General features: G+C 38.9%; 1 protein-coding gene across 6 annotated transcripts in view; it reads right to left on the bottom strand.

The window, feature by feature from the left end:
- The window catches only part of ARID1B (AT-rich interaction domain 1B), a 435,119-nt gene that overhangs the window by 251,222 nt on the left and 159,601 nt on the right, over positions 1-24,296 (bottom strand). For all 6 annotated transcript variants that reach the window (XM_032161137.2, XM_032161127.3, XM_032161155.2 and 3 more), the window contains exon 4: positions 24,143-24,253. In XM_032161137.2, coding sequence (XP_032017028.1) covers positions 24,143-24,253 — 111 coding nt within the window. The remainder of the gene's footprint in view (positions 1-24,142; positions 24,254-24,296) is intronic.

Genomic DNA, 24,296 nt, shown 5'->3' with positions numbered 1-24,296 from the left:
TACACACTGTAACAATAAACAGACCGAATTAAGCAAGACTTTTTGAACAGAATGAGGTACAGTTGGTCCTCCCTATCCACAGGTTCTGTGTCAGCAGACTCCACCAATAGCAGATAAAAAATTGGGGGAGGAAAAGCAGTAAAAATAATACAAATTTAAAAACAAAGTACGACAACTATTCATAAAGCATTTACATTGTATTAGTTATTATAAGTAATCTAGAGATGATTCAAATTATGTAGGAGGATGGTAGGTTACTTACAACTACTACCTTTATGTAAGGAACTGAAGCATCTATGATTTTGGTACTCGTGGGGGTCCTAGAACCAATTCCCTGTGGATACCGAGGACTGTACATAATTTTCCCACACTCACCCTTCCCAAACAGAATGATACTATGCTCAACCATTAAAAAGAACACAAGCCAAGTGGTCTTCCCAATAGAGGAAAACATTTCATTTTGCATTTCATCTTTTCTAGGCAAGTCCCACAGACTCATTTAATAACCTTCCCGTAATCTTATTAACCAAAGTATGATAATTAAATAGTCTTTGGGGTTTGGTGTTTAGGGTGAGGCACATATGAGTACTTAATGATTTCACTTAACTGAAAATCCCAGGTAATGACCAGATTGAAAGAAAAGAAAGGGGCTCCTTTATTTTTCCTTACCTTTTAAAAGTACCTTGCTTCATTAGTAAACTAACTCCCTATGATTCCTGGCCTCATCATCTTTTTTTGCTTTGCTTCATTAACTGGACTACAATCACCCCTTGGTTTTAATAGAGGTTTTTTAGCAGAAATTACCCAGATTACTGACTTCTCCAAAAGGAAGGGGGAAGACGATTATTTCACAAAAGAGGAAAGAGAAATCCAGACTGTAATTAAAAATAATGATTATTCAAAAGAAATACTTAAGACATTTGGACAACATTTAAATGTCCTTCAACAAGATGGGTAAATGTGTACTGCAACAAAACCTATTTGCTGAAAAATGCTTCACGATCTCAGGGACTCTGTATTTCTTCGAACTAGGAATGTATCCATCATAATAGCACACTACGAAGGCTCAAGAATTGCTTAACAAAATGAATTCATAAATTCTCCTTCTCCCATCATAAATAAAATGAATTAGGTTTATAGACTGAGTAAGAACAACTAGCAATAATAACCCATCCATCTACTTTTGCTGCTCAAGTGTACAGTACGCCACAGAATCAAACAAATACTGAGAAATCAGTATTACTCATGCCTAGTGTTTTTCTTTCTTTTTAAAGGGGGTAGGGGGAACAGAGATAAACTGTTTAAAAGTGAAAAAGATGTTCCTAGGTGTGGGGCTGTGACTAGGAGAAAACAAGTTAGTCTTTAACCTCCTGATGTCAGGAAACGGAGCCAGAAGGCATGGATTGGACTACAAATGGTAGACTGCCGTGTGCAGTGGGATGGATGTGGACAACAAGCCAAAGCTGAGTTTGCAAGGCGGGTGACAAATGAATCAGAGATCTTGGAACATATTATTCTAACTACCCAACTACATTATACTGAATGTAAAATGCAGTTCTTATGAAAATTTTAAACATGCAGAGCACTAAAAAAGTGAATGAATTAAGTCTAAGAGGAAGGCTACACCACATAACAGATTCCCCAGCAGACTACAGAACTCCAGTTGTTCGAGGGGCTTGGAAGGGGCAGCAAGATGGACTCAACACATGGGTATCCTGCTGTCATTATCTCCATCAGCAGAACCCCTACTCATCCAGCAAATGAGGATACCAGCCTTAAAAAGTGAGAGTCATGAAAAGCCCTAGGCTGGCCTGAAATTACCGGATTCTAACTATGAATTTATTTGAGACTCGTGGGAGAAAAGACTTCGTGATCCCCTTTACAATTAAACAGAAAGAAACATATTTTAAATATCAACAGACATGATTCGTATACATTCAAGGGACATTATTTACCAAACCATAGGGTCCAAATCAACCCTAACCTATTTCTCAGATGCCACCTGGGCTATGAGAAAGATGCCAAGTGATGGACACTCCATATCCTAAAGCTCCAGCTTCTTAAGCCTGCACGGTGGTCCTGGCAGCCAGAATGCTGGAACTCGGCCTGCCACTCTGCTTCTGTGGCTCACACCTCTGCTTGACCTTGAGTCTGTGCCATCCTCCTACCTGAATCTGACCCTGGTACTGGTGAGTATGTGGGAGGGAAGTGGGGGTGTCCACAAGAGATCTTCAAGGTACTCAACTCTGTAATAACTGTTTCCAATTAATATAGATAACTGAAAACCCAGAGAAACAGGCAAGGAGAAAGAAATGGGGCACAGTGGCTCTGTCACTTGTAAATCAGCACCCAAGTGCACAGCACTCTTTCACCGAGTGTGCCATTCTTACTCCTGAAATCTTGGTTCCCCACCAAATGCCAAACCCTGCAACAGATAAACTCTACATCTAAAATATATTTGTTCCTTCAATCTCTTGTATCCTTGTAAAAACGAGGTAATTTTAAATGCCAGCTCAGAATACATTACAAATCAATAACTTACATGCCAAGAATTTGAGAGTCTTAACCTAACATTGTTATTTTCACCAAATTCAGTCTGTAATAAGATCCTGACCATATGGGATCCATAATCTAGAACTGCACTGTCCAGTATGGTCAGCACTAGCCACATGAGGGTGTTTAAATTTAACTAAAACGCAAAATTCCTCCTGCTAGCCATATTTCAGGTGGTATATAACAACATATGGCAAGTGGCTGACATACTGGACAACGCAGATAGGGACTGTTTTCATCACTGCAGAAAGTTCTACTGGACAGCGCTGATCCAGAATATCACAAAGTCCCTGCAACATCCTGCCTGCTACACATGCTATAAACAAAATTCACTCATATATTTTTCCTTTTGGAGGGAGATGCAAAATACATTGAATGGAAATCTCATTAAGATATCAGTGCAGCAAGAAGCTATCATCCACCCTTCACCCCAAACTCAAGCTGAAACTGCAGGCTGGTTAAAGAAGCCTCCATGGTGACCCAGCAGAGGGCCTATGGACTGACCACAGAAAGGGCTGCTGTCCCTAGAGGCCACCTCCAGAGGACTATTTCCTATCTGCCACTCCACTGCTACCAGCATTGGTCTGAAGCAATTTTTTTCCAGTCTATAAAACTTATTGCCAAATTTTCATTTGTAAGTGCTCTGCCTCCCAGGTTCCCATGCCCAGAACTCACTGAATCCTAGCTTCTGAGAGAAGGGTGGGGGTAAGAAGCGGGGAGAGTTTATGACAAGTCCGAGTAGAAATTATGGGCCAGCCTCCATGAATTCACAAAAGTACCTGGGACTCATTCAAAAAAGAATGTATTTTTCTGAGTGGCCCACTTGCCTCCCACCTCCTTCCCCTGCTAGAGGCAGCCCCTATGCACTACAGAAGCAGGGGCCCTGCTCTTGTCCCCAGTACCAGGCCACCGGTGCACGTCTTCCCCAAGGTTTACATCCCTAGAAAAGACTAGGCCAGTTTTATCTGACCTTATGTCCAGAACCCAGCAGTCCTGGATGGCTGTCAAGCAGGTGGTGGTAAAAAGCAAAGCACAGGGCACTTGGCAGATACACAGATGAACACAGGAAGGTGAAGAAATAGAGCAGGCGCTGCTTCCACCACCTGCGGCCTCCAGTAACCTTCCTAACGGGATAGGGTTTCTGAGACCAACAGCCCTCCTCCCTAAAATCTTAGGCCCCTGAAATGGGGCTACTTCATTTCTAAGATCCCAAGTCCCGGGTGAGTATCTTCTGCCTTGGACCCCATGACATCCAGGCTCTGTTTCTAGGGCCCTTGTGGAGATGGGCATAGGTTCTCCTACCTTTTCTTGATGTTTATCTTGGCTGTTCCTCCTGGACACAGGGAAGGAGCTGAGGCGTATCACTCAGGTGGCAAGGTGAACTAGCTTAAAAGGTAGATTTTCTTCTCTCATGTAGAAAACTTGATAAAGATAAAATTATCTCAACAGCAAATTATGTATAACTTTCAATTATTACAGAGGCTTTATATGTGTTATGTCGTTGGAAGTCATATATAATCCACAATAAGTCATTCTGGAAGACAGCACTATAACATATTCAGAAAGGACTATAGTCCTGGTTGTTCTGGATCCCCACCTAGCCGCAGATAAAGTCTCTAGGACAGGACTGTGGTTAATATGTAATGTATGGCCTGGAACATACAGAAGCTCTAGATTTATCATACCTGGATGAATGGCAATAACCAGAATGTCAGAAAGCTCTGGATTTAGCCTATTTAACTTTCTATATTAAGAGCTATCATGAGATATAAATTTAGAGGGGACACAAAGGTAGGAATTATACCAAATACAACAGATGCCAGATTCAGGATCCTAACACACATTAGCAAGCTTGAACAACAGCCCCGACCCAGTCCAACAGCAGCCGGGAAGGGTCGATGAGCCCTTGAGCTCAGCTGCAGGATGGATGAGACGTATCCTTCAGAGCAGCTCCCATCACAGTGGCAAGAGTGGGCTGCAGCTGCCGCAAAGCCCTGCAGACCCTGACGCCGCTGATAGACGGCAGCGTGACAGTCCAACACAAAGCGGGCCAGGTGGCCTCCACCAGCCATGCCTTTGGAGCCTGCCCTTTGGTTGTGGATATCACATTTAGAGGTGCTTATACAAAAATGAAGCTCATTAAGGAATTAAGAGGGGGGAACTTGAGACCACATAGTGGGGGAAATAGTTAAAGTAACTATTAATAGCCCAGAGGAAATCCTAGTAAATGAAAACTATCTTCAGATATGTGAACAGCCGTCACATAGAAGAAGGATTTAGATTTACCTTGTGTGGTTTAAGAAGGCAGAAGTAGAACCAAGATTTAAAGAAACAAACAAAAAAACAGTTCGAGCTAATATAAGGAAAAACTTCCTAAACAATTTAAATTACCACAAATAAAATGCCTCATAAAGTAATAAATCCCATATCACAAGACATTAAAAATGATGTTTTAGTAGCAGTTTATGTATCAGATAGACAGGGACTTGTATATACTATACAAACTATTAAGATTTATCTTTATTCTAAAGACAAAATAATCACTGATCAAAAAAAATCATATGTATGTGTGTGCAAACGGCCTCATTCCACACAGGCTGACTATGTCAGAGCATATTGCTTCGAAAGTTACATCAACTAAAACATTTTCAAAATGTCCAACAGTTCTCCAGAACCATAAACTGTCCTTCCTTTACTATCTCATGTGAGGGTATACTTCAGGAAAGGGGCTAACTAGAAACTTGAAACCAAAGAGACATCTTGATCAACATTATCACATACACAGTTTAAAAAAAAAAAAAAAAAACTTCATTTTTAATATTTTAAAAGCTTAGTTCCTTAGGACTTTGTCGCCTCTGAAATTGTCCAAGATCAAGCAGATAATGGGTTAAGTCCAAAAAATAAAGGAGCAACAGAGCAAATCTGACTGCATGTTTGAAAAAGCCTATAAAATGTTACAAGCAAAACAGGAAAGCCTGTGTTAATAATGCATAAACCAAAAGAGAAAAAAAAAAGCTGCCCATTTAATGGAATAATGCTTTTATCCTTGCAGTTAAAATGAAATAAACCATGACTATTAATCTAGTAAGACCATGTAAAAATGTAATTTTTAAACATTTACTAAAAGGGAATAGTTCAGTAACCACTCTAAAAATCAAGGCCTTGGGTACAGCAGTGTTTAAACGCTAAATACCAATCTCCTGTCTGCGGAGGCCATTACCCACCCTGTCACCATAGCAACGCTAACAGTATGCCTGACTTCAAAGACAAAGATGTAATTTCAGACTTCCAGCAGCCAGAGGGAGTGGTAAGAATATTCTACCCAAGCAGTGTCAGCTGATGATAAATTATAAAAATATCCAGGAAGGTTATGAGGCGGACGGTACCACATATTCTCATATTCCTGGGGGAAGACTTACATTAGTCAAACACACTAGGAGACAGCGAGAGTAAAACAAAAAGTAAACAAGACAAGAATCTCAATGGAGTATGATTTTTTTCTTTTTTTAAAATTACATAGTACAGAGTTCTAGCCTTCCTTTTCTCTTGCTCCCAGGAGAAAATAAAAATAGTTTCTACCATCTTCTTTCTCATTCAAATTAAGAGTGACTGCAGACCTGCATGAATGTTCCAAAGGACTTGCAAAACCACCTCTATAACTGCTACTTCTATATTTGTGAAACTGGCGTTTGTCAAAAACCGTTTTAAGCACCAGTAGTCAGCTAAGGGCGCTGAGTGGATCCCTGCGTTGAAGCTGCAGAGGGCAGCCGTCCGTTCTAGCACTTGGAGCTTTGCTTTCCAACCACCCAATCTAACCCCAACATACTCAAGATATTTTTAAAGCCCTGTGAAGGGGAAAACACTGAAAATCAATTTGCCAATTTATAAGTTTTTATGTCTTAAAAAAATAATAATAAGTGCATAAAGCTGACACAGTACTGTTTCACAATTACGCAGCAGTTGACCAGATTTTAAAAGCACTAGCCTTAGAGCTGAGAGGTTGAGAATGCCACAAAATGCCCAGCTAGTAATTTTCCCAGAGGTAATGAAATACAAAAGAATAAAGTTGGAGCTAAAGTCTTCTTGAAGATCCTCTACAAGGAAGAACTGCCAGACTCCAAGGATTTTCGCTTACTCGATGGAAGTCATAAATGACTAGCCTGGCCAACAAACACACAGATGTAAGTTTTACTACAATATTATTGTTTTACAAGAATAAATACATACATTAAATTCTCTTTCTGTTGAATTCTCTTGTATGGTTTTGGGCTCAAAAAGGTCTAGCTCCCTTCCTAACAGGAGCATGACATGGCTGCCTCTTTCAACAGACCCTGCTCCCCACTCCCAAAGGCGGATGAATGGCCAGAAGGGTGTGGAGTCCAACAAGGGCTGGTGTCAAGATCCCTGCCCCCACTGCTCACCGGCCTGCTGCCCACAACCACTATCAGCAACCAAAGTGCACAGGAGCCATGGCAGCCCAAGCTTCTTCCCACGACCAGCCATGGGGGGCAGGATGGGAAATCAAGCCAGCCTCGGTGTCCCCACCACCTCTGCTAGCCTTTTGCTGGAGGTGGACCCACGATGGAGTTGCTTTATAACGTATTCAAGTCAGTAAGTTCAAGAAAAATAAAGCACATAAATTCACTCACAGATATAAACTGTTATCATCCTATTAAGCTATTAGTGGCATGTTTGTTCTGTAAAATTTAGACCATCGCTAGTCTCATCAATTAATCTTGAGCCCTCATCTTCAAACCCAAGGATCAGCAATCTTCTCCCTAGAAAAACAAGCTAAATTACAAATGTCACTCACACACCTATCCCTCAAAACAAAGAAAAACACATGTATAAAAAAACACTCTCTTCACAATTCAACTCTTTCCTGACTAAATGGGTTTCCACCCTGGTACACGTTTTATGCTTACAAAATAATTATTTTTAAAAATTATTGTGAAATAAAAATGGGTTCAATAAGCTACTTCTTTGGACAGAGTAACAAGGTAGTTAGGCAAGTTACAGCAAAAATAGACAATCATTCAATCATTTATGTGGCATGACACCTAATTTAGGCCTTTGATAATTTTCCCAAACATGAAACCACTTTTTTAGCACTATATTAAAAACTCATATTTTGGCCTCATTATTCACTATTTTCAAAAGAGTATATATTCCTTTATAAAGTATTTCATTTTACAATGTAATAAAAGAAAAATAATGTCCCTTTCTTAAGAAATGAAGTGTTGGCCAGGCGCGGTGGCTCACGCCTATAATCCCAACACTTTGGGAGGCTGAGGCAGGTGGATCACGAGGTCAGGAGATTGAAACCATCCTGGCTAACACAGTGAAATCCTGTCTCTACTAAAAACACAAAAAATTAGCCAGGCATGGTGGCGGACACCTGTAGTCCCAGCTACTCGGGAGGCTGAGGCAGGAGAATGGCGTGAACCCGGGAGGTGGAGCTTGCAGTGAGCCGAGATGGCACCACTGCACTCCAGCCTGGGCGACAGAACGAGACTCCATTTCAAAAAAATAAAAAGAAAAAGAAAGAAAATAAACGGAGTGTTTTACTTTAATAATTAGGTAATCCCAATTTTTCCCCTTTACTTGGTAGTCAGGAATGCAGCCTTAAATTTAATCATTATTCATCAGTAACTGCATTATCATGATTTGTTTGCTTCTCTCTTTTTCAAACTTTTTTTAGAATTTGTAATCCGCTTGGAGCAGTCTTTGTTTATACAAACGTTTTACTGTAAGTCCGCTCAAATCCTTTCTGGAAGCACAAGGGTTATAAATTCTATATAAAAACATCATAGGATATGAAACATTCTGTCACACCAGGACTCTTTCAGTTAAAAGTGGCCACTGATATATTTAAAAATAACCCTTTATTTATAATTTTCAGGGATACATGTTGAAAGAATACCTCATCCAAGCTATTTTTAAACACTTTTATAAAGAAATTAATTCTTAATTTTTGATCATTAAGTTATAGAGTATCTGGGTCATACTTTATATTAAAATACCAGAGTATTTTTAAAAATTCATTAGGGAGGCTAAAATTGCATCAATTATATTATACTTCATATATTTTTATTATTTTAATGAGAAATTAGGTTTGTAGGTAAACTCAAAGGTAAAGCTGGTAATAGTAAGTATGATTTAAGAAAGGATATGACACAACAGTCAATAAAAATGTTGGGGAAAAGTAAACTGCATTAATCTATTTGCAACGGTAAAGCCATAGGCATTTCCTCTATAACTTCCCCAGTTACCTTCCACCAGTTACCACTGGGTCTTATGAATAGTTTAAACTTCAATAAATGAAACTCGGAAAGGGCAGCGCTAAAAAACCAGGACAACTTTCAGGTTGTAATCCCCTGCAAAATACCACCTGGCTCACAACAACACACTCGTTTAATGTCATCTAATCAACTGAGATGGAAAAAGGCAGAATTGAAAAAGGTGTATTTCCTATATTAATGTAATTATTTAGGCATGTCCCCTTCTCTTACTCCCCCATATATATACACGAACCTATATAATATTTTAAATAAAGATTCAACGTTAAGAATTTGACTTAAAAGTGTATTTAATGATACTACCTGATTCACCATCTTTGGTCTTCCACTAAAGACCTGTGTTATCCTTCATGGCTAGTTGCTCCTATTATGGTTATTTGGTGTTTGTATCAAAACTCTGAAAACTGAGCAATCTAAGGAGTTCGCCTAAAGCAGATTCGCTGCAAACTAAGTAGATCTGTACCTACGCCTTTGCTTTTGCCTTCTTTTAAGTGATCTTGCTACTCACTAGTAATACCATGAGCTGAAATGAGCCAGGGAGGATGAACCCCAATCACTGCAGCCACTATGCTACCATCCGACTCTGAGGATAAAGCTGGGGTGCCATCAGTTTAACACTAGTCACTAACATCACATTTCCGAATTATCAACATATTTTAATTGTCCAAACTATACACCTGTAATTATTCCTGAGTTAGAAATAATTCACGAGTTAGAAATAATTCACTTGTTAGGAATAATTAATTAAAATGTACTAAAACCTAGAGGATTTCACCCCTTCATCTTCACTCGTCCCCATAGTTTAGTTTTTGGTAGCTCAACAAACCAAAAATGGCAGCATAATACTGGGGAAATTCTTAAAAACACAACGTTTATTAATGTAGTTTTCTCTTTTTTGTGTTCTTCTGTGCAGGGTAAACCTGATAAAATATAAAAAATATAAAACTGAGGAACATGAAATAAAATGGATGCGGAAGAACCTCAGTGGCATTTACACCAACATTCTCTGCATCCAAAGAGGACTGCAGTATCAGGGTTCAGCAATGAAGTCACAGGCTAGGAGTGCCGGGGATCAGATTTAGGCAAGAGTCAGCTGCCTGTTGCAGTTCCTTGCTCATAGGAAAGGAATGCTGAATCTCAGGGAAGTGTGGTGCACCAGCAGCCCTAACAGGCCCTGGAAGCCAAATATCATTTCACAAAAGGAGGAGGGCAAAGAAAGGGCAAGAAATTGACATTCAATGGACACCTGTGTATGTGCAGGCACTGCCCAAGTGGTTTATGCACCTTAGATCTCATGTATGTGCAAAGTACTCAAGGTGCAGTATCCCGGCTGAAAAGCTCAATTAGGTGTGAAATGTGCTTTGTCAAACAACAACATACATATTTAGATATACTTTTATATATCTGATACCCCCAAAACAGGCCAGAATTATAACAAAGATGTTTTTATCCCTATAAAACATAGAAAATGCCAATTAAGTCAGCAAAAAAAGTAGTAAAAATAATAAAATCCTCATGAAGCCACTCAAGAAAGCCAGCATAAACATTACTCTTCTACACCAGGTGCTGACAAAAGGGTTGGGAGACTTGGAAGGCAGTGTTCTCTTCCTCTGAAACCACCAGCACTGATAAGACATGACTCAATGCCACCTGAATGTCTTATATAAAAAAGCTCTGACCACAGTTGTGTCATAGCCATTGTTGCTCTTAAACTTTCAAAGAGTCAAGACTTCCACAAGATGGCAAAACACTTCTGTGAAATTATATGTGCTGAAAGTATGAATTCTGCAGCTATAGGTATGTGGTTCTCTGAAGATAAAACGAAAAAAAGATGTTAAAGTATTTTCAGTAACCAGCATCCTAAAAGTAGATATTTTCTGTTGAGGATTTATTTTCTTACTCCTGAATGTGTTATGGGAAAGAACAAACATTAATAAGCTAGTGAAATAATTTGATTTTTTATTTTTCTTTACATCTAATATAAAATCTTAGACATAAGACACAATAAATGATTATTAAACATAACTGAATTTTTCTGCATACTCGAGATGTGGAAAAGACAAGATACTGCATCTTAATTGAGGATGTCAACATTTAGGCATGCTGGCTAAAGGCATAAATGCAGCAACTATGGGGCTGGGCACTGTGGCTCACGTCTGCAATTCCAGCACTTGGCAAGCGGCAGAGGCAGGGGGATCACATGAGGCCAGGAGTTCAACACCAGCCTGGCAACAGAGGGAGACACCCTCTACCCCCACACCCGCTGCCCCCCCATCTCTACAAGAAATTTAAAAATTAGTCAGGCATGGTGGCACATGCCTATAGTTCCAGCTACTCGAGAGGCTGAGGTGGGAGGCTGAGCCCAGGCGTTCAAGGCTATGATCATGCCCCTGCACTCCAGCGTAGGTGACAGAGCAAGACTCTGTCTCAAAAACATATTAAATAGAAATAAAGAAATAAATGCAGCAACTATGAAAAGCAAACACATTTGGGGAAATTTGACCACATTTGTATTTATTCAAGAATACCCCTAACTTTAATCAAAATTGGCAAAACAGTTTTTTTATTTAAAAGGAGAGACTGTTTTGGCTTTGAAAAAGCTCACAGGACGCCATGGTGGCACCACGCTCAGGAGCAGGTGCCTGAAGGAGCTGCTGGGATGACTGGAACAAGCTCTAGACAGACCACTATTCCACCGCTGTTCAGCTGTCCTGCCATTTTGGAGTCTCTATGTTCATAGATGGAAATTACAGCTCAAAAATAATCCAAATCAAATTAAATATATAAAAATACATGCATGTTAAGAAATCATTAATATTAATTTTTGTTTCATTAATTGCTCTTGGCAACTGCAATATGTTTCATTTTTAGCTTATACAAAAAGAATTTTTTAAACAAATTAAGCCAAAAGTTTTTCCCTTCATCCCTAAAGCAAAACCTTTGCTCTTTTCTTTGTCATTTCCTGGAGTAAAATGACAGGGCTTTTTAAAAATGAAGAAAAAAGAGGGGGAGGGGTTTGATAGATATATATTTTTAATTAGCCCTTCAGAGTTCAGAGTAATCTTTCTGAAGTCCCATTTCCTCTGCTAGGATGCAAATGTATAAGAAACTCCTGGTGCTCAAAGTGGTAACCCATTTCTACAAAATAAAACGGGGTATCTTTCAAAATAGCACGTTAAAAGCAAGGTTCCCCGCACCATCGCCCCATACTCACACGCCCTACAACTGCAAAAAAGAAAAAAACAAGTAAAGGCATTAAATTTGTAGACTATGCCATACATACCTATACCCCCAAAAAGTTTCAGAGAAGGAGGAATAATGAGACAAATTAAGAAATATTCCTCCAAAATGAACTAAAGTAAGAATGTAGCCCAAATCATTCAAAAGTATATCAAACAAAGTAATACAAAGTAACTTGTCTTTACCCAAGGAAAGGAACCTATTTAGATAGAAATTTACTGCACTATCCTAAAAGCAAAGAAAATAAGACTAGCCTAAGTCCCAACTGAACTACAGAGTTTCAATTTTTTTCTTGGGACTGTGCTCTTTCTTGCCCTAGTCCCAGTTACAGTTAGAGACAACCTGGGATGATGTGTGGAGTTGTTTATACACAGTCTGCTACAATACCATTCAAATCATCTCCAAAAATTTAAATGAAATGCAAAGTCATAGCCAATGCCATCAATCTTTCAACATCAATTCTAATTTATGACAATGTTTTACTTCTCCTATAAAGAACTATATAAGAAATAAGGCTTTAGTAGCAAAGATGAGTGAGTTGCTTCCTTTTAGATGTTACAGGATTTGAGCAAAGTTATTCAGGACTTGCTTTAACTCTCATAAAAATCTCTGGGCATTCCTTTCTCTTCCCACCACCGTTTCCCTGTGTTTGTCAGCAATGCCACCAACACATCCTGGTCACGCAGATTAAAAACCTCAAAAGCATCTATCCTCCCTCCCTCCCTCTATTCCAACAATTTTCTTCCTCTGCACTTCCACTGCCACCACAATTTCACAGCATCGCTGAGCTAACACTCTCAAGTTGTGTCCCTGCTCCAGGGTCATGACAGCATTTCGAAAATGAAGTTTTGCATATGTTAAAAGGGCGTTACAATGCGCTTAGTAACCTGAAAGCTCTAGACTTTCAAAATACTATAGAAGAATGGAGTGGGGGCTTTAGGCAGGCAAACAGATGTCAGGAAGCCCTGTCTTTAAAATTCACACACCTACCTCTTGGACACTCACTAATGGGCGTATTTATTTATTTATTTATTTATTTTGAGACAGAGTCTCACTCTGTCACCCAGACTGGAGTGCAATGGCACAATCTCGGCTCACGGCAACCTCCATCTCCCAGGTTCAAGCAATTCTCCTGCCTCAGCCTCCAGAGCAGCTGGGATTACAGGCATGCATCACCACACCCGGCTAACTTTTTTTTTTTTTTTTTTGTATTTTTAGTAGAGATGGGGTTTCACCATGTTGGCCAGGCTGGTCTCAAACTCCTGACCTCAAGTGATCTGCCCGCCTTGGCCTCCTGAAGTGCTGGGATTACAGGCATGAGCCACCACGCCTGGCCCATTATTCTTCTTTTACTAGCAGTTTCTAGTGTCCATTAAAGATGAAAAATATTTTCACCTTTGTCGTTGTTGAGACAGGGTCTTGCTCTGTTGCCCAGGCTGGAGTACAGCGACGTGATCACTGCTCACTGCAGCCTCAATCTCGCAGGCTCAAGCCAACCTCCCACATCGGCCTCACAAAGTAGTTCGGACCACAGGTATGCCCTACCACACCCAGGTAATTTTTGTATTTTTAGTGAAGATGGGGTTTCACCATGTTGGCCAGGCTGGCCTCAAGCTCCTAGGCTCAAGAAATCTGCCCACTCACGGCCTTCCAAAGTGCTGGGCCACCATGCCCAGACAATATTTTCATTTATATACAACAAGACTTTTAAAAATGGTGTCCAGTGAACGAAGTGTCGTATTATCATTCTGAAGCCAAACTTTTTCCAGGTACAGCATAATTACAAAAAACCAACTACACATTTTCCCCAGGTGTGGACTGACTCACTGCACAGCTCGACCACCCATACCCATGGGGAAAAGAAAGACTGAGGGAGATCCCTACCTACGCAAGTCAGGAAATTCTAAAAACAGGAAAGAATCTGCAGGCACAGGTGCCAGGAGGCCGCAGCACACTCGGTGGTCCCCAGGCTCACTGTGGCCTGCTTTAGAGAGGACATCTGCCTGAGGAATGGATATGGCTTCTGCCACTGCCTCAGTGCATCCCATTTTGTGCTGTGACAGAAAGAGCAGTGAGAAAACAAGTAAAAATGAGAACTGTTAACACATCACTCTACCCAGATCAAAACCAGTGAGCTCTAAAAAAAAAAAAAACCCAGGCGCGGTGGCTCACGCCGGTAATCCCAGTACTTTGGGTGGCAGAGGCGGGCGGATCACAAGGTCAGGAGATCAAGACCATCCTGGCTAACATGGTGACACCCCGTCTCTACCAAAAAAAAAAAAAAAATACAAAAAAATTAGTCGGTCTTGGTGGCAAGCACCTGTAGTCCCAGCTACTCGGGAGGCTGAGGCAGGAGAATGGCAGGAACCTGGGAGGCGGAGGTTGCAGTGAGCCGAGATAGAGCCACTACATTCCAGCCTGGGTGACAGAGCGAGACTCCATCTCAAAAAAAAGAAAAAGAAAAAGAAGAAGAAAAAGCTTGCGGGGGATGCAGGAAGCATTCTCCAGGAAAACGGCTTGGGTTGCATTAAAGACGAACAGTGATTTTTCATGTCTCTGGGTTGCTACTACTTCCACTCATGTCAATCTCAGTTTAAAAACCATAGTGTGTTTATGAATGACTTTTTAGTACAACAAATGTAAACCTGAGGTCTGGAGGTGAATGGAGGCCTCAGATACATACCCTTAGGGCCTTCCTTCCCCCACCAAGAAATGAAAAGCAACTGCCACATGATCAACTTGGTTCAGAAAACCGTCCAGTTGGCATTAGCCTTTGCATTATAAAGATTTCGGCGTCCTGCAGCTTTTTCATTTATTTGGTTGGCTGGTTGGTTTGTTCCACCTCCCCCTTTCCTTTCCCATGAAGTTTTTTCCTTTTCCCTAGACTTCCCTACATGCAACGACATCATGGCTCCCAAACTGATCGTACAGGAGAGGAAGGAAGACCTCTAGAATCTCTAGGATGAACAAGAAGAGGGAGACCACAGGAAGGTCTGCGGCTCTCCAATGGCCTGCATAGTAAGATTGTATACTCAGTAAGGCAACCCCAAATCCCTCAATAAGTTCAAGTGTCCCTGCTACAAAAGCAAATGGCACCGGAGAACGGAAGACAGGCCACCAAGCAGCACACAGAAGCCGTTTCTGAAGATTTCAATGTACCTGCACTTCACTCACTCCACTGACTTTTTCCCAAATGCAAAGAAAGAGTCCGTTTTTATCAGTGCTTTTTCTCATACACTAACAAAGATGGCTTATAATGTAAAATTTTGGAGCCAGAAGGTGATAAGAGTTTCCTAAATCTAACTTGCTCATTTTTCAAAGAAACAGAAGCTCTGAGAAATGACATGTATTGCTCAAGGCCAGAACCTTAGCTGAGAGTCTGCCCTGTTGGCATTCAGTGTGGCGATTAGAACAGGTCTCCCAGCCAAAACATATTATTTTATAAAAACAGTAAAGCCATTGTTTCTTCCATACAAGTCATTATAAGCTGTTTATTTGCATTTTTGTGAGGAGGAAAAAAGGCAAGTAATATAAACTACTTTCAAATCACAATTTTTACAATGATCTGATGGTAAATAAAATTGTAGTTAAATATTTATTTCATTTCAGTCTAATAATCAGGTTAACTCAAGAGAACTCTAAAAAATTAGCTATTAGTGAATGCTAAAAATGATATATGTAATTTTAGAATATTCTCACATGCAATGAACATGTACCATACGCACAGATGCATGCACACAGACAGCAGCAAATACAAACCTGTGCACTGAAAAATGTAAATGGTATCTCAATCACGAACCAAGTAGAAAGATGTGCACACCATGATCTAAAATTGGGTACAATTTCGGTCCTGTGGAAAGAGACAATCGTACCTACATGCTTTTTTTTTTTTTTTTTTTTTTTTTAAAGAATGCATCATGAAGAAAAGTAGTTGAGAAAGCTTAGTCACTTTTTTGTGGCTTACAGTTTTTTCTCCTCTTTTATTCCAGGCTTAAACAAAGTTCAGTGGGGCATCAAAATGCCTGTTTTAAATTACAGTCTGTATTTTAAAATAGAATGCACGCACGGCATGTTCCTGAAGCTAGGGGGTGGGAGTGTTATTCACGGAAAATTGAAGGCTTGTTGAGTCAATAATCTTCTTTCACACAGTAACAATTTTCAGCTAAAATTTCTTGACCCAAACAAAGGAAAACAAGACCATTCAGTTATTTTACAACAATTTAGAGAAGGCAAAAGAAAAAGATGAGAAAAAAAGAGAGACACCTCTAAAATCCTACATTGTGAGGGAAGAATAGGAAATTTTGGCTCAGGTAGAACCTTCTCTACATGTATTTATTTCCTCTCCTAAACTGACAGTTAACATTAAAAATTGTTACTTCCCGTCCCAAAGAAACATAAAAGCAAATAACCAGTCCACAAATGCTACTACGAGCTCCTGCTGGTTATATATCCCTTGTTATATAAAACAGATGTGTGCCTTCACAGTTACCTGCGAAGTGAAAATCTGTAAATTAAAAGCTATTTCCCACCTAACTTGGATAATATAAAGTAGAATGCATTCAACACCTCACACCGGCCATTGCCTGCAGGTGCTGGAGGCAGCAGATCCCAACGCCCAAGAGAAGCAATAGGAGGAGGAGGATGGGGGCAGTGAAGACGGCGGCATCTAGCCCAACATGGCGGCATGTAGCCCAACATGGCAGGCACTGCCATGCCAAAACCAGAAGTGCAGGCTAGGGTGAGAAGAGGGACCTCAGAACATTAGAGTCATGTGGTTTTTTTCTTTTTAGCATAAAAAATAAAAACTTACACTTGCAGGAGCTGCAGTCCTGCCCTGGCCTCTGCACCATTGTGGAGCTCCTTGTGTGCTCTGCTCTAGGTGGTTCTAGACTCCCTGAGACCCACTCTGGCTCCCCCTTCTGCTGGCCTGAGGCCCATGGGGTCCACGCTGCCTCTGTGGCCCAGGCATCCAGACCACAGAAGAGCTCCGTGGCCTCAAAGAGGTCACTGGAAGAGCTGCAAGCTGGTCAAAGCCTGCCCATCCCTCATTTGTTATGGCAAAATTTGTATGCTGACTTTTCTATTAGCCAGGAATATCTGCATTTATCATCCCTTACTTAATGAGCCTCATTTATCAACTATAGATCATCCTTATCCTTCTATTATCAAAACCAATATCCTGCAAATCAGTTATGTTTCAGCCTCTCTTAATCTCCAATTTTGTCTAGTGTCTCTTTTTTTATGGTACTCCTTCATACTCCTTCATTAATATTTTAGGAACCAATTGACACTCCTATAAAATGGGTTGAAATTCATTTCCCCCATATTTTAAATGGAAATCTTCAGAATACTATATGAAAAAAGTTTGCAGGGGCATGCCTAGTTGAAATGTGTTTTAAAAAATTAAACAAATTCTTAAAATTAATGCATTACCACTAAGCAAATAGCTATGACGAATTCAGATTTTATTTTAACGGAACTGAGTATGTCAACTTAGAAACACTTTGCACACAAACATCTGAATTATTTAAAAGCAAACTATAGTTCTTTCTCAATATTAATTTATTCAGACTTTCCATTATAGTTAGCCTGTTTTTTCCTGGAAGAATTCCAAACTGTTGAGGTTTTATTGAATTTTCATTTACAGAACAAATATTTAAATGGAAGATTGTTTTGAAAGAAGGAGAGAGACATACCTTCCTACTTCCTACCTTGTTCAAGTTCAAACATTATCCTCTATTTTCAAAATGACTATCAGTGTCATGAAAATATCCTAGGGAATAAAATCACAGGATATCACATCCTAAAGAAATAATCCATTTTGGAAAATAAACATCTGTCAGAGTCACTATCATATTTTCTAAATTCAGGTTTTCCAGCAAGGTCCTGAAATGCTCTTAATCTTAATCCAAAAATAATTGATATCTCCAGATAGAATAGACCAGTGATTAAAATTATTTTCAAGAACTTGATGAATCCTAAGAAGCTGAAGTATTGCATGTTCCCTTTAAAACTTCCCCAAGACATAAAAATGTGTCTGTACCTTTGGTTTTGAAACTATGCAAATGATAAGGTACGCCTGTAGATGTTCTGGGGGACAGGGCACCATCCTTTAGAGAAACTCCTCTTCCTCCCTGGCACAGGAGGCTTCTATTTTATAAAGTATTTTCTCTGAAACTATAAAACTCAACATAGCCTGATAACATTTTGAGAATACTGATAATAAACAGCTTAAGTCTTCAGCTGCACACAGGCATCATCCATGCCTGAACACTGAGATAAGCCTGATGACAGATACGGGTTTTGCTTCATTAACTTACAATTTTTTAAATGTTCATAATGATTTGAGAAGGATCAATCAACGGAAGACAGCTCCACTCTTAACCTTTTAATGACAACCATTTAAACCAACCTCAAATAAAAAGGTTTCAAAATACTTCATTCAATTTTTTTTTTTTTGAGACAGATCTCCCTGTCCCCAGGCTGGATCATGGCCAATCGGCTCACTGCAACCCCTCGGTTCACCCTTTTAGCTGGGACTACAGGCGCCCACCACCACGCCTGGCTGATTTTTTTTGTATTTTTAGTAGAGACGGGGTTTCACCGTGGTCTCGATCTCCTGACCTCGTGATCCGCCCGCCTCGGCCTCCCAAAGTGCTGGGATTACAAGCGTGAGCCACCGCGCCCGGCCCCATACATCTAATTCTTACCTGGCAGATTTTAACTTCTGCCAAAACCTGCCAACTCACAGGTTCAGCTGGTCTTAACAATTTACATTTCTAGTTGGGTTGGACTGAGAACTAGCAAAAAGCTGAACCCAGTTAAAAACCTTTTCCCGGTAGTTTCTAATCATTCACAGTATTATCAAATCAACATGCTTAGAACATCCATATTAATGTCATCAATATTCAAATATGCTTCCAAAATACATGACCTTTTACCACTAACCAACATAAGTGTCATTAAAGATTAAGAAACAAAAACCAACACAAACAGACTATTCTTCTTTAATTAAAGGCAGAACACTGCATGCTCTGCTGCTAATAGCCAAGCCCAAAGAATATTCTTGGTAATAAAAGTTTTCCAACCATTCTCTTTCAGGCTTCCAATATCCTGTTTAACACTCTCTATTTCAAAGAACGACCAGCATTTACTACCTCCTTCCTTTCAGAAAGAGCCAAAAAACATATGTTTTATCTAAAGCCCAATATTTCCGTCTAATTGCAAACTCAACAAAAGTGCCATAAGCACTATTCAACACATTTAGGGATTTTTAGTTAACTCAGAAGAAAGATCAAACCCTTTTCATGCCAACCTCTTTAGATATTTCCTATTTAAGGAAGAAAGGGTCACAAAGAGGTTTTTAATGACCTGATGAGCCTTCTAGAACAGCCAATATTTATAGACATATTTCACAAAGTCCTAACAAAACAGTCCATTTTCCAACGCTCTTAGAATATGACTGCCAAACTGATTGTATTCTATATCTTAGGTAAACAGAATAATGAACCTCCTATTTGAAATACAAAGCTAGCGGCATGCCTCTCTGAAGAATAAAACAAATTAGTTATTTTTAAACTGAGGAATATTAACAACCCTTCAGCTCCCTGGAGGGAAAAGCACTATAAGAAAGTGCTTATACAGTGTTTTATAAGAAAATAAAACTTTTTCCTTTTTCATGTTTACTTCCTTTTATACATATTTATGAATATTTTATTAACTATCCATCTGTAATATAATTACTGAACTTATGATTACCATTTCTGTCAATTAATTTTTTATAAGTAAAAAATATGTATTACTAAGAACAGAATGCTTTTAGGGTATTTTTAGCTTAATTATCCAAAGTGTCCACTTCTTTTCCTAAAGCTATGGTTACCAAGGTAAATCCAAATATCACTTGGTAAACTAGAATCATTTTAAGAATAACACCTGCCTGGCGATGCAGACGCCCACTCATTTAATCACTCAGCAGCACCAGCACACAGAGAGCACAGGTGCCCTGAGAGCCATTCAATGCCACCTAACAGATTCCTTAGCAATTAAAAGAAAATTCTGAAAATGAAGAAATAATTCATTTTAAAATAATTTTTATAGAAATTTTTGAGGAAAATATTTACGGAATAGGACATAATAAATACTATGAAAAGCTTCTAGCCAAATAGGGGAGCCAAAACAATGTCCAGGATAACTACAATAAAAGGATAAATAATAAATGCCACAGGAGGTGAAAATTTAACAGAACACTCAACAAAAAGTGTATTAAATCATATCTGAGGGCTATCTTGGAATATAAATTGAGGGATATCCAATGTTTATGAAACAAGAAAATAAGTAACTGACAGCATCTTTTAGACATTCCACTGTGTCATTAGCTTAAATGCTGGGTTTATTTCATACCAATATTAGAGGTCGTGAAAGCTAAATGTGCTCAAATTTTAAGTAATAATAGTCTAAGAGAGCTCTTCAATGTTAAGATTTATCAATAACAGTAATACCAAGGATGTATAAACTAATACACCTAAACAAGGAAATGCTGTATGACTGAGAGGTATAGAAATAAGTGGACAATATTAAGGAGGATTTGTTCAGTGCTTAGGTCTGAGTCCACTAAGCAAAAAGTAAATATGACTGGTCATGGCTCCAAGACAACAAGAGAACAAGTTATTAATTTATCAATCATTTGCTTTCTGCAGATGATGTGAAGGTCTATCTAAGTTAGCTCGAAAACAGAACTGCATTGCCTACTGAAGGTCATCAAGAATTTAATGGCATGCAAATATAGAAAAACAGGTTCAAACAACAGTGAGGACAACTTGCTGAGGGATCAAATTATAGATGTAGCATAAAGATATTGGAAATGCCTTGATTTCTTATAATGCAAAGTTGTTACATTGTAACAAACACGCTAAAGAAAAATATACTTAGGATACAGGTAGAAAATATCACATGCAGAAACATTACAAACCTATCTTTGTAAGCAAAAAGACTAAGAAATTACTACTTGAGAGGCATTCTTGTCATCGTCATTATATAAAATGAAAAGAATAATTACACATTAGAATCACTAGCTGCATTTCATAAACGGTACAGATAACACAATATACTTAATTCCAAATTACAAAACTACAGGTTTCAAATATCATGGATTGACTGTAGGTGAAAAGACGAAATTTATATCCCTGACACCTGAAAAGGAAAACCATAGCACAACAGTAAATCTACAAAGGATCCAACAGCAAATTCAGATATGATAACAAATACAGCTTCATGGGCTCTCCAGAATCAACCCAGCCAAGTTAGAGGACTACAGTATCTAATAAAAGTAACATTGTAAAATACAGACTATTAGAGCCATAACAGAGTATCAACAAATCATTCCCTGAAACCACAATGACCTTAGCTGTGTGCAACTTATTATAAGTATCCACATAAATAAAAATATTTGTAAGCCCCATATAGAAAGTTTTTACACATGCAAAGCCCTCGTGGAAAAAAAAAAAGTGGTGCAATAAATTTCACTTAAATACAGCCAAATTTCATCCTAACGATTGGGGTTTTTAGGTATAGCAGGTTATCTTATAGTTTGTCCTTTATTCAGTGACTGAATCTTCTACATACTTAACATAAAACCTGGAAACTCTGCTCTCTAAAAAGAGATTATTGAAATGTGCTTGAAGTACTATTGAGTCAACCAGCATCTTACTTATCTGTGAGTTACAAAACAGAAAGAAAATACCAATTGGGGTATTTCATTAAAAAAAAAAAAAAAACTCACATTATGGACAACTTTAAATACTTTTGGGAAGTAGGCAAGATAAAGGTTAAGGAAGATAGCTGTTATACATACATAATAAGACAGAAATAGAACAATTCAGAAAATATTTAAACAGTTGATGACTATATTCGTTCATCTCCTAAATGCTTTCATCCACTCTTCCAGCAATCAACTTAAAAGCTCCTATCCCAGAGCAAACTCTTCAGTCAGTTATCTGAAACTACAATACTTCGTGCCATCCCTAATAACACTGTAGAGTTAGCTGAATGTCAACCATCCATTCCAACACAGATCCATGGCAAAAGGCATGTACTAGTGAGTGATGCTGAAGTTTTTGAGTAGATATGAAGAAAGCAGTTTGCCACAAACTATTCTTATAGCTATGCAGAAAATCTGCATCCATTTATGAAAAATTTACCAACCTGTGTCACAGTACAAAATCATCAGCCAATGACAAATCTACAAAGTCAAGCTTCTCCAAAACCACTTAAAAAACTGTTGAAAAAAGTGGAATTCACTGTTTACCTGCTTCCCATACATCTATTTAAATTTCATAGAACCACAAAAGCTAATTTCCAAATACTTGGCAAATGTAGTACTTATCAAGAGCATGCATGCCTCTATCTCTCTCCTTCTCTCTCTCTCTCACACATGTACACACTACATACTTACTAAGCTGTGAACTATCTGCTAAAGAAAGTTTAGCAGCATACAACACAAAATCCATTACCTATTTCCCTCCTTCAAAATCAAATACCTAGACAATAAATACACCAACACAACTAAAGCGGGGGAAAAACACCACAATAAGATTTCACCCTCTCTCACATAAAAGTACAGGTATAAAAATTAGAGTTTCAAAAATACATCCATCAGATTCAAAGACATCCCGTGGTCATCACTTACCTTCTCTAAATCTGCATATACATTAAAATGTATATGGTATGGTACGCATGTCAAATGTCATGTATAACATTCACTACAAATATCTGTTCTCAAATGTTTAGAAGTAATATAATAAATCTAAGTTAATGCAAACATAGTTGAAATTCCAATTAAAATCATGGCTATACTGAATTCCCATCTTAAACCTTCTCCATAGAAACTAGGCAATGACAACAATTCTTCAAATAAATGTAAAAATATTTATTTGTACAGATGTATTCTTTTCTTTTTTTTTTTTTGAGATGCAGTCTCACTCCGTTGCCCAGACTGGAGTGCAGTGGTGCAATCTCGGCTTACTGCAACCTCCGCCTCCTGGGTTCAAGTGATTCTCCTGCCTCAGCCTCCTGCAGATTTATTCTTTTAGTTAATAAAGAAGACTTCCTTTAAATTAGGTTCTCTATAAAAAAGGCAAATTAAGTAGATATGAACTATTTATGGGCATCAACATGATACCCCATATTATAGCCACTACTCTTATAAATAGAAACCCCAATCACCATATACTATTTACTGGTGGAAATAAACAGCTTTGTCAATTTTTTTTTTTTTTTTTTTTTTTTTGAGATGAAGTTTCGCTCTTGTTACCCAGGCTGGAGTGCAATGGCACGATCTCGGCTCACCACAACCTCTGCCTCCTGGGTTCAAGCGATTCTCCTGCCTCAGCCTCCCGAGTAGCTGGGATTACAGGCAGGCGCCACCACACCTGGCTAATTTTGTATTTTTAGTAGAGATAGGGTTTCTCCACATTGGTCAGGCTGGTCTTGAACTCCCGACCTCAGGTGATCCGCCCACCTTGGCCTCCCAAAGTGCTGGGATTACAGGCGTGAGCCACCGCGTCTAGCCTCAAATTTTAAACTACTTTCTTTTGGGTGATTTCTCATTACATAAATAGAAAGTCCTAGAAGAAATTCAAATTACTATCAGGTATTTTATCTCATCATTTGTATCCTTTGCAAAGTAGAAATTTCTTTTAAGTTTTGACTCCTCTAAGGACACCTCTATTCTGTATCACTACCAAAAAGCAACAGCCTAAAGAAGGCTCAACTGTACAACAGCAATAACCGCCTGCACACAAAACCGACCAGCCGCACAAAACCTTCCAGCTGATGTCTACACTCTGCAACAGAGATATATACACACGAAATAGACTTACCCAGGACTACAGAGCTCCTAAAAGGTAAACCTTGAAAAACTGACCACAAAATATACGCGAAATCTAGAAACTTCTCAATCATGTCATAATATAAAGTAGAACAAACAAAAACAACAGCTCTTTCTAAAAGTCTTCAACTCATTACATTTTCAAATCAGCACAATAATGTCTTACTGGTAAACTTGATGGTCTTTCTTGTTGTATTAAGTTCAAGTCTTCATGGTTAGGTTTTCCAGGGGCCAGAGGAGGTTGAGATCTAGTTCCATAGCCTTCCTGAGACAGGTCCTAAAAAAAAAACACAAACACAAAGCACTTCATAAATATCTCA

This window comes from Hylobates moloch, unplaced genomic scaffold, assembly GCF_009828535.3.
Source record: "Hylobates moloch isolate HMO894 unplaced genomic scaffold, HMol_V3 SCAFFOLD_2, whole genome shotgun sequence".
Taxonomy (NCBI): Eukaryota; Metazoa; Chordata; class Mammalia; order Primates; family Hylobatidae; genus Hylobates; species Hylobates moloch.
This window is presented reverse-complemented; position numbering and strand designations above follow the sequence as displayed.